This window comes from Anolis sagrei, chromosome 4 (genome assembly GCF_037176765.1).
Source record: "Anolis sagrei isolate rAnoSag1 chromosome 4, rAnoSag1.mat, whole genome shotgun sequence".
NCBI classification, from domain to species: domain Eukaryota; kingdom Metazoa; phylum Chordata; class Lepidosauria; order Squamata; family Dactyloidae; genus Anolis; species Anolis sagrei.
Window position 1 is genome coordinate 200,705,500 of NC_090024.1, and position 12,367 is coordinate 200,717,866.

Sequence of the window (12,367 nt, forward strand, 5' to 3'; positions counted from 1 at the left end):
TGAATCACCACTGAGCAGCACTAATCTAGGCCCTAGTGCTACATACTAAATTATGTTGGAAGCAGCTGTTTCCAAGTTTCCATCCAGTCTATGCACAAAACTTTCTTTGGTCAGCACCCAAGTCACATTAAAGATAGGCTACAACATGTTATGGTCTGTAAATGTAGGCTGTTCGCCTGTAATAAGACAGTAAGAGAATATTCATCCCTGCTTCTGAGAGCTGTGACCTAAATATTTTCATGATATTAAGTACAAATCCTTAATCATTTTTTTAAAAATTACAGAAACAATGCGTATGGTTTACGGTTGTATAAGCAAAACTTTCTTCAATCTAAGATCAGACACGTTGCCATCTCAAATGCTTCATCTCAATCAGAGGCAGGCCAGCTGCCAAAAAAAATTTGACATCTTTAGGACATGTCTTTAGGACATGTCAATAATAGGGGAAAGTAAGGAACTGAATTATACTGAAATGGGGTTTTAGATATCTATAGTTTTTGAATTAGATTCTAGAAGGCTTCACAAAAGGCTCTTCGTTTCTATATGTTGCACTACAATCTTAAGCAGGCCCTGCTTAAGCAGTAATACTTACAGCTTTAGTAAAAATGACCATGAGTTCAGGAAATTGATGTGTGAGGAGGGCTAACATTGCTGTAAAAGAGCACAGCCCTGCTGTAAAGTGGATGAAAAAAGGAAGCTCCTTCTGGGGATACACAGACACATCGTGAAATGCTGAAAGATAAATAATTATTATAGTTATTGACATATCACTAATCAAATAGGAGAAAGCTCTCAGATTAGGATAGTTGATAAGGCAAGTACATACTTCTCTAGACAATTCCTACAAAAGTCAGACTAGCAGCAGTCCACTGCTTTTCTAAATGAAAACAGAATGTATATGATTGGTTCACCTTAGGGGGGAAATGACTAAAAAGCAAAAAACAACAACAAATACATAGCAGACTGATTCATATGTTTCAAATTGCAGGTATATCTCATTTAACAAAAACACTCAACATTCTTTGTTGTTGCAGCATTTCTGCTACAACCTTATACCAATAATGGAAAAACTGAGCTGATAACTCATGCTAACATTTCAATGCACAATCAATATGTCCTCTGAAATTCCCATCTTTGGGAGCAACCTAAATTCCATATTGATTATAATAAACATTCTTTGTTGTGCTAGTCTCTGGTCATGAAACTCTTATAATTGTACAATTGTTCAATTACATATATTCTAGTCTCTTCACATTGGGACTACTTGAGAGCATGGAATGAGGAGTTAAGGTAAGATGCTTCCTGCTGCATTTAAAAATCAAGCTATTGTTTACAAACAACAATCCACCACTTATATCTTTTGCACTGGCTTCTGATTTGTTTCTAGATACAATAGCAGATCCTTCCTTATAAAAGGCTAAACAACCTGGGACCAGGATAGATGTGAAATATCAACATGCCATATACATCCCATCAATAAAGGAGCTATTCCTTCAATTTAGTGAACTGATATAGTCACTGGGTGTGAGACTGTGGCTGTGAGAAGGGTAGTTTAAAACATCCCAACCAAATGAATTCAACAACTCTTGTGTTGCATGAACAGTATGTGGATGCACATTGTCATGAAGAAGACAGACTCCAGTCATCAACATCCCATGATGTTTGTTTTGGATGGCTCTGCGAAGCTTCTCCATGACCTCACAATATATATGCCATATCCCTTTTGTCACATGTTGTCTTGACATTACGTCCTCTCCATAAACTGAAACGATTTTTTAATGAATCACAGCGGTATTCAAGCTTTTAGCATTTAGGTTATATTATAGCGCGAACTTTGCACTTGGAGGGAAATGGAATGAGGATGCTCATCTCTTATCTTCACCAGAATGCTAGTCGATGAGCTACTGACGACCGGCACTGGTTGTTCACTTCCACTGGCTTCCCGTTACATGGCAGTGATACCAACCTCTCCTGCGAAAATTCCCCGTGAGAGCTACGTGCCTTGTAACCTTACTTTCGGATAACCCTCATATAATAGAGCCTGTGCTACTTTGGCACATGTAAAATGCCAAGAACTGATCTATAAAGAATTTGCAACTATAGCCAAATTACATTTTTTGAATCCATGTTCTGAAAACAAGAAAGAATGTGAAATACTTGAATGCAAAGAAGCCTTACAAACCTACAACACAGCTTAAAATATGACATTTCTTTTAAAAAAAGATTCTGAAGAGACAAAAAATGTTTTGGAAAATCATCCTTGCAAGATAGTCAACATTTCGAGCCTCATTGGAGGTTCATTTTAAGAATGGATTAAAGTGACAGAATTTTTAAAATCTCAAAATTGTTCAAGGGTTGTAGCATTAAAAAGTGTTAAGGTAAGCTTTAAACACAAAACTATTCATAAATAAAATTAACACGAATGCGTGAATGATTTGTGTTGAAATGTCTGCATGCATTTTTTAATTACACTGGGAATCACACAGCTTAGGGTTAGTCACTAGCTGAGGCATTCCTTGAGCAATATCCTGCCTGAGTGAGAAATGAGTAATTTAGAGCAGTCTGGGGGCAGATTTTAATTGCTTTTTAAACACAGCTTTTCAATATTTAATTTTTTTTATCAAATTATATATATGCAAGTCCTTGTGTGGCAGATGTGCCCCTTGGCTGCTTCGGTTATGAGCACTCCATGTACTTCAACAAGTGAAGCACTCTCAAGATGCAGAAGTTAACATTTAAGGAAATCTCACCAGCACCTGGCATAAAACAAAACCACATCATAATGTACAAGGTCTCCAAAACTCTCCCATTCAGCAACTGTGAAGCCCGAAAGATATTTTCAGGTTGCTTGACTAAGGATCACTCATAGGACTGCTATCAAAACTCTATTTTTTTATTATAGCACATTAAAGAAGTATTCTTTTCTGATCCCATCAAAGATGCAAACAAACAATACTCAATGAAACCCAAAGATGCAATATTAGTGGAATAATGGATAAATTTGGCCACTGATGTGAGTGTTTTTTAAAAAAAGATATTCTCAAAACCAATTTGAGAATATGTAATTTGTATTGACACACTAGAAACATGAAAGAGGAAGTAACACAACTGTTAAATTAAAAAAAATAATTAGTATAACTGACAATGTTTAGCAGGCTCAAAGTTGTTAACAGGATGCAACTAGAGCATATAGTCCAAAAAACCATCACATGGCTTTCATAAGACATGATGTTAGATTTTATTTGCTGTTACTGATTACAATAATAGTGTTTTCCAGTCAACTTTCAGAAGCCCAATAGCCAACCTCATTTTTATTAAGAATTTTACAGTGACCTAGTTTTAAATTCAACATCACAAACAGATGCTGAGCTTCAGATCTTATACATCTCTTTTGCTAAATATGTTTCTATGAAATAAATAAGAAATAATGACATGGGGAGATCACACCATGCAACTGTTACCACTGCATCCATTATATGCCATATACTGCAATCTTCTCATAAGTCAAACTACATTTCATTTCCATACTTCTTAATATAGGGAATGGGTTCTTTTAAATATTGAAAAAGATACCACCTGATGGTCAGAAGATTCAACTGATGGAACTGAAACCAGGAAAAAAACTTTGATTACCTATAGGTGAAGAAAGAAAGCATAGAAACTGGAAAGTCACTTACTTGGTAATAATTCTCTGTCTGCTGTCTCTGTACAGCTGGGGTAGGGATAAAATAGATGGCCTTTTTCTAATGGATAAGGAATCATTCTAAATGCTGAGAAGAGGAAGAAATAAGAGTTTTAGACACCAAAGCCATGTGAAATTGATTTCATTAGTGGGCATCCCTGTTGTCAACCTAACAAAATTAAATCCACAAAGCTGGATATTTGCATTTGTCTTACAGTCAACATGACTATAATTTTAAAAATATCATTTTTTGCCATACAGGAGTGGAACCTAACAATGAAAAGAAGGGAGTTTAAATCTGAGAATTTGTATTATGAGATCATATCCTCCAACCAAAGGCAAAGCTGTGGCTTCCACTTACAAACTTGATCTGATCCTGTGCCCAAGTTAATCTCCAGCTCCAGCAATATCGAGGTGCTACTTGAGGAAGTCATTGTTCTCTATCTGTGAAGGGGTCTTAGAGCTTTGCACCAGATAGAGACAATTTGAATCTTGAAAATGTTTATCATTCTTTGATTTTATTTATATCCTGCCTTGGGATGCAAGCTGGCATTCAACATTAAAACAATGCACACCCCAATACATAATGATAACAATTTTGATTTTTTCAAATGTAAAAGTAGTTTTTATTTCTTTGTTGCCTTTTGTGTTTCCAGTGGACTCAAGTCCATGGTAAAGGGAGGAATACAATCACTTTTGTTGTTCTTCATTTGTCTAATGAAGAAACCTGTGAGTTCATATAAAAGCTACTGCTACGTCTGTGTTGGGAACTGAACAAGTCTGGCAATATACTACTCCATGCAATAAGATAAAAGAGGTTAAAAGAACAATTTCTGTTATCCACTTATCAACAACTGCATAAGAGGACTATAAAAATGTTCAAACCTCAAATCAAGCACGCCAGAAGGCATAGGAAGTGACACAGGAGCCATCACAAACACAACTGAGATCAGAAAATGGTTAGGAAAAATATCTAACCACAGGTTTGGTTTTTTGGAAGGAGATTACAAGCCATTTCATTTTAAACAAGCACTGTCAGTCCCACCCTCAGATTTACTGAAACTGACCTCCAACAATTGATTCAGCTTTTTCCTTAGCAAGGAAATGAAATAATCAAATAAATGATTTTATTTATATCCTGCCTTGGGAAACAAGCTGGCAAACAACATCAAAACAATGTACACACCAAAACCGAAGGATAAAAAGTTAAAATTACTATTAAAATCCCATATTAAAACATCTGTGCTTGTGAACAGTGTAAAAACATTTTAAAACAGTAACAATAAAGCACACTACCAATCCTTCTATGTAGTCAGCTAGTCATCAAATGTTCATTGAAATAAAAATATTTTATTTGTCAGCTGAAGGAAAGCAGAAAGTGAGCCAAATGAGATGGATCTACTAGAACAGTGGTTCTCAAACTATGGGTCCCCAAATGTTTGGCCTTCAACTCTCAGAAATCCTAACAGCTGGCAAACTGGCTGGGATTTCTGGGAGTTGTAGGCCAAAACCCTTGGGGACCCACAGGTTGAGAACCACAGTACTAGAAGGAACACAATAATCCCAAGATGAAAAATGCTGCAGTCTGGACTGATGACCTGATTGAACAGGGAAAGGAAAATATGACTCATGGGTTCAGTCAAGTTTTAGGACCTGAATGGTGTCATCTTGTGTAAACAATAGAAGTTTAAAAAATAGAAATGTGGGATGACAGAACGGTGTTTTCCTTTTCTAAATGGACTGCTTTCTTTTTTAATGTTTGTAAGTTTTCTAAATAATTTAAAACTGTTTTAAATGTAATGATTTAAATTGTTTTTAAAATGGTATTTTGGGGTTTTTCACTTATTTCTTGTGTGAGCTGCTTTTGGACCTACTCTGGGAGAAAGAGGGTACATAAACAAAATGATTAAGTTTTGAAATCCTTCTGTAAATAAATACAGAAAATCTCTAAATTGGTAAAAAGCTAGTACTGCTTTTAAAGTTAGATTGTTCAAAAAAAGCAATTTAAAATGCATTAAAAACCTTTCTTATACAATGTGGGACTGTGATCAGCACCATTCCAGGGCCCAGTGCTGGGCAAATATTAAGTTTGGTTATCTCCAACTCTACTAATAAAATTGATCACTGTACAATATGAGCAAAATTTATGACTTTCAGCTTGTCTTTCCCACGCAAGTTCAGGCTGTGAAAGCTGTGACACATGGATGTCTGAATGCTGCAGGATATAACAAGACCTACAGCACAAGCTCCACTTGTTTAGTACTGCTTGCAGCCTCTACTTTATATGATAGGAAATAAAAGAAATGAAATGTTCCAGGTAGCATTCAACATTGGAAAGAACACCATTTTTGAATAAGCTCCAATTTTTAATTTAGGAATTTTCCTTTGGAAAAATGAGATGTAATGAAGAAGCACAGGAAACAATATCATGGGACAGCAAGAAGTGAAACAGCTCCCCCTTACCTGCACCTGCTATGTATATGAAATATGAGTAAGAATGTATGCATCACAACCTTGGTTTCAACACTGTATCTTTATTGGAAGTGCAGAAGGAACCTCAACATAGCTGGAAGGCAGGTTGAGAGATTACCTATCTGAACACAGTAACCTTGATTTTCAGGCATTTATTTCAAAACAAAAACAAAAAAGAGAGAGAGAAATAGGCTTATGCAGCTAATAAAAAGATACCTACTTCCTTCCCATGTGCAATGTAACAAATTAAGAGCACCCTCTATTCGCTTCCAGTGTTGCAGATGGAAGAAAGCATATGCCACTGCTTCACTGTCTCCTCGTTTCAGAATGTGTTCTGGGGGTAAGATCAAGCTTTTCATTTCTAACAAATACTGGAAGAAAATGTGTGAAAAAATATGTAACTACAAAGGCAATGTGACTGATTCTTTATATATAAGATTTCCTTGATATATCAAGTTTAACTTTATACTTACCTGCCAAAAAACAAACCTTTGGTTGGGAAGAAGTGTAAAATGAGGCAAATGCACACTTGAGGCCACTACAGAGGCTAAATCAAATTGGTATCAATTTTTAGTGAACAAATGCTTATTTTAGACTTTTGTATGCAAAGCACTTACAGGAAGAAGTACAAGCTGAGTATCCTTATACAAAATGCTTGGGACCAGAAGTGTTTGGGATTTTGGAAATGTACTAATTGAGATTTTATTATGCTTTTATTAATTATGGTTTGTTGTTTTTATATTGTTTTAATTTATTTACTTTGGTTAGTTATTATAAGTTATTGATTTATTATGTTGTTGATGTTGTCATATTATTTGTTTGATTTCGTTTGTGTGTTTTCTTTAATGGCACTGAATATTTGCCACTGTTTTGTGTGGAAATCGCCCTGAGTCCCCTTGTGGAGATAGGGAGGGTTACAAATAAATAATTATTATTACTATAACTGTATTTGCACTGACAGACATAAAGTGATATCTCATGCACAACACAATTAACAAATGAATAAGGCTGAAGTGGAATTGAGGATCTGTGAGCATAGTGCGCGGGGGGGGGGGGGATCCCCACCTTTCACTTGGTCACAATTTTCACATCTGTCTCCAGTCTCTCCCCTCTCTTTGGGAAACTTGTCAGATGCCTGCTTCCACCTTGTGAACAAATGATCAGGAGAGCTGCCACTGTCACCTTGAAGGTGGAAGCCAATGTCTGACAGCAAAAAGTTTGGGATTTTGAGTCTTTTGGATTTCCAGATAAGAAATGCTCAATCTGTAAGTACTAATCTAGGCTGATCCAAAAGACACAAGAAGACTGCTACTTTCTGAACATTACTAATATGTCTAACATTTAAGTGATATAACTTCTATGCTGGGTTCTAATAAAATAATCCCTATGGATAATTTTACAAACAAAAGACAGAGCACTAGAGAATACAAGCCTAGGAGAAATCAGTGAATGCTGCAATGATAGCAAGGGGTCCAGATACTTTCCACTTTAGCAAAGGCAATATAAGCACTGTGAATACAGCAAGTTGCTCCATTCAACCCTTTTAACTGATGCCAATTCTTTCTCTAGTGAGAAAGGCACACTTTGTGGGTGCAGTTATCTCATCTGCAAAAATATTTTATTGACTTTTAAACCTCCCAGTTCAAATGCAACTAGAATAGTCATAAAGTTTACACAGCAGAATATATACAAAGAGAAGAAAATTATATCCTTGCAAAGCAATTAACTCCCACATTTGTGTGCAGAGCAGAACAGGATGAGAACAGAAGAAAGAAGCAGCCAGTGAGCTGGAGTTATAATAAGAGAATGATTACCTAGAGATGGGAAAAGATGCGGCAGTCAGGAAAGCAAGAAAGACAATGTGCTTCTTAGCAGGAGTTGCTAAAGATCCATACTTTATGGATGGGTAAGGGAGTTTCCACTTCACAGTGATTGGATGTTCCAAAAAATAAGTTTTACTGGCAAATTTCTTTTTTTAAGGTGATACATGTATATATGCATGAAAACACATGCATTTAAAAATCCTTCACTGTAAAATGGTATTTTAAAAGGTGTTAAAATCCCACCTTAAAGCTTTCCTTCAGGAAAATATTTAGGCGTTAACATTAACTGAATGACTTTCTAGAATTTTCCTATGAATCGACCTGTTTCACTCAATAACGGCCAGCAATAATCCTATCCTTGATCATTGTGGCCAATAATTCTACCAGCTCTCCCCAAAATTGTAAGAATGCAGCCAACTTGCCGATTTATTTCAGCAGATGCCACAAACCATGAGATTATTTACTAATCCAGTTTAGGAGACTTAACTTTTCCTATTCAGATTCTTGAAGGAATGTAGCCAAGGTTGTGCCCTGGTCAAATAAAGTATGTTTAATGCCTGGCTAGGTTCTTCTCCTGGTGTCTTGGGGCTACTTCTGGGAGGGCAATATTCTTACTAATCCCATTTAATCCTCTTTGACAATTTTTTTAACACAGTATGGGATCACTCACACAAGGCCATTGTGGGAAAATGGTCTCAAATATCTGACCTCTGACATGATTCCACATGGTCTGTGAAATTACTACTTTGGTGTTGAGCTAGGTTTCATAAATTTGAGAGGAGAAAGTTGCAACAATGGTAAAACCTGAAGTTAATTAATATCTCATCTTGTAGAATCACTTCAACTCAGGGGTTCAAGTTGACTTCTGAGCATTATTACATGCAGACAAAAATCAATGGTAGCTATATAATTATTTTTAAATTAATTTTAAACCATTTACTTAGCTATAACTTGGCTATTAAAATTGAATATTTTACTTATGAAATGAAAATGTCAAAACTAAAGCTGTATCTCTCTCCACCACCCAACTCCATCTCAGGATCTACTTTAACATTTGTTCGTATCTTCACTACTTGTATTGAAATGTGAGATAAATGAAAGATGTTGAGAAGTTCTACTTTACGGATTTCATTCCCAACTAGGCACAATATTTGATGTTAATTTTTGAATCCAAGGTCAGCTGCCCTTTACCGTCTTTTTGCCACTGATCAATTAAGTTTGAGGCAAGGCCTTAACAATTCACCTGTGTGTTCTGCAGCAATCTTACACAAAAACAACAGGAGTTAAGACTGACTTCATTCTATGGGCCTTTTTGTATATATGTACAGTGTCAGATTACATCTTTTGCTTGTAATTTTAAAAAAATCTCATTTGAAAGGTTTTCCATTTTAAATAAATAAATAAATAAGGTCAGAAATAATGTCTGTTTCAACTGAATACTTAATCTTTAGGTTCATCACACATTACCTGGAAAGATATAATTTCATGTTGTATAGATCAATGTATTTATGTGTACACATTAAAGGGCATTATCTACGATCACTTTAAAACTGAGAATTTAACTTACAATAAGACTGGCCTCTAATCTCAAGGTTAAAACTCTGTAACACTCCACTGTCTTCCCTCTCCCACCATCTTTTGTCATCTGGAAGTTATAGTAACACGAACAATACTTTCTTCAAGACGTAATTACAATAAAATTATTGAAAACATGAGGCACTGATTTTCTTGATAACATGTAGACTAGTCAGTGTCACTGAAAAAGACAGCCCAAAAAGACCTCTTCAAGACTCTGAGGCAGCTGAAGAGACATCCACCTCTTAGATAATGATAGTACATTATAATCTTCTCCCCTTAAGGCAAAAGGCTGAAGAAAAATCTGTCTGAGACCATCTGAAATGAACTTGCTGTGCTCTTGATCAGTCATGCAGGCAAGGGGCAAATTCTCTCAGCAATTAGCTCTCCCGGTGCACATTCTATCAGACTGGACAGGCAGACAGAAGACTGCATGGATAAATTCAAACCTTCAAGGCAAGAGCCATTTGGATGCTCTGATTATCAGAAGAGGATTAGGTGTCTGGATAAGCCATCCTTCTACTATCAAGACTGCCAGGGCCATGTATCATCAGTGTCAAGAATGTGCAGAGCTGGATGGGTTGATGTTCCAATTATATGCATTCATTTGCTAAGAAGCAGGTTGGGGGAGGAAGTTTCTCATCCTGGCTTGCTCTAATGTAAACTTTACCAAGAGTAGCAGGAAGAATTTCTTAGTTATTATGACTAATGAAAGGATATGGAAATAAATGTTTCAAAGGTTATTTTGGAAGTACAGTGGGGGAGGGGGAGAAAAAGTAAACAATGATATCATCTTTAAAACCTTAGTGTTTCAGGAAAGGCGATAAAAATTAAATGTACGGACATAGGATGGATGATACCTGCCTTGAAAACAGTCACAATGAACATTTAAATAAAAAAGTTCAAAACAGAGTCATATAGTTGGAAGGGACCACAAAGGCAATTACGTCTAAACTCCTGTCATGAAAAATGGATAACTAAGGCATGATGCCCATCAAACCTCTGTTTTAATACCTCCAGAAAAAGTGGGATCCCTAAATTCTGAGTCCATCACCATCTGATGCAGTCTATTCCATGGCTGAACAAATCTTATGATCAGTAAGTTCTTCCTAATGTTTAGGTGGAATTTCTTTCCTGTAATCCGAGTCCATTGATTCATGTTTTGGTTCAGCAGAAAACAAGCTTGCTCCATTTTCTACATGGCATTATATATTTAAATATGAATATTGTGCCACCTCTCCCTATTTTTCCCCAAGCCAAACATACCCAGCTCCCTCAGACATTCCTTATAAGGCTTGGTTTCCAGACTTTTGATCATACTGGTTACCTTACTTCAAATACGATACAGCTTGTTAGTACCTTGCTTGATTTGTGTGCTTAGTCCTGGGCACAATATTCCTTGTGAGTGGCACAACTACATGACTATGCTACTCAGTGAGCTACTAGCGGGTGAGAGAGGTGTGGACTACACCAGTTGACACCAAAATGACTGTCTATACATTTTCTGTGCAGTGTTTCAATATAAATTTATCATTTTTTTACTATAACCACAGAAGCATTTTTTCATAAAGCCAACTTACATGTACTGTATCAACATAACTACAAAGCTAAAACTTTTAATTTTAATTCATCTTGATCAGAGCTGTCACTATTATCCAATTACAATGACACTTTGTATTGCTTAGTTTTGTTTAAATGTGGTACATTTAAAAAAACACTGTTTTTGTTGCTGCTTTATTATTTATAGTTGCAGATTTTGTCATTATATTCAGTGGGATGTGAGAAATTATTATTTATGAGTAATATTAGTTTTAAAAAACACTAAAAAGGATTCTGTGTGATCTAGTATTGGAGGAAGTCCATGGGGTGGACTCCATGATTTACTACATTGGATGACACCAATCCTAGTGATGCACTGCTGGTACTTGCATCTGGATTATATGAAGGAAGTGAAAGCGACTATTTCTGAAGATTACTTCTCCTTAGTTGGCTTTATGAAATCAGGAGGAGGTCATTGTTACAGCTGACCACGCTGGCCCACCTACTCACAACTACCTACCACCCAAGTTCATCTACAACAAAATTGTGTATGCACATTAGTTCATTTTGAAATTATAGATGCAAACAAAAGTATGGAACTAACATATTGGCTCAAGTACATTTCAGAAAATCCATCTGTTTTTTATTGTCTGTTTTATCAGATATATCTAGTTTTCAACTGGATAAAATTATACATACCAAACATTTAGAAAAAGCTTCCACTTCCTAGGAGATCAAGAAACTGCTCCATTAACAACTGTATTCTGTAAAAAGCTAATAAAAACAAACAGAAAAAGTTCTTCCCTAGAGAGGTGGAGCTTTTGTTTTTAACGTACAGTACTTTAATATCCAAAAATTGTATACTTCTGTCTGCTTACTGATGAAGCTATCCAAAATAATGCTGATAGAATCATTTTTCCTAGCCAGTTACTCTGTTCTCATGGTTCTCAAACTAGTAAGTGGGTCTCCCTAAGGAAGCAAGCACATTACTAAGAGTATTATTTATCCCATGTCCCTTCATTGCACCTCACAATATGTTTTCTTATCCAAACTCATGAAATAGCATCAACTTGCTTTATATTCAGTTGGAAATAAAAGCAATGGGAACAGCCTCTGGCTAGAGAATCATTAGTGATTTTGTAAGAAGGAGGTTCCTAACACCACTTCGATAAACCACCTTTGTCATTAGTTAAGAAACTCAAAAACAGCCAACAGGAGAGGTTAATATGTTCACTACTCTTAAATAGAATTAGTTTATAAGGTAACTTTTCATCAA

At 35.9% G+C, this 12,367-nt stretch overlaps 1 protein-coding gene across 3 annotated transcripts in view; it reads right to left on the reverse strand.

Annotated features, from left to right (window-relative positions):
- ST7L (suppression of tumorigenicity 7 like) overlaps nt 1-12,367 on the reverse strand; it is a 43,577-nt gene that overhangs the window by 8,226 nt on the left and 22,984 nt on the right. For all 3 annotated transcript variants that reach the window (XM_060772703.2, XM_060772702.2, XM_060772704.2), the window contains exons 12-14: nt 6,375-6,525; nt 3,678-3,770; nt 593-732 (exon numbers count right to left, since the gene is read on the reverse strand). In XM_060772703.2, the coding sequence (XP_060628686.2) occupies nt 593-732; nt 3,678-3,770; nt 6,375-6,525 (384 nt within the window). The remainder of the gene's footprint in view (nt 1-592; nt 733-3,677; nt 3,771-6,374; nt 6,526-12,367) is intronic.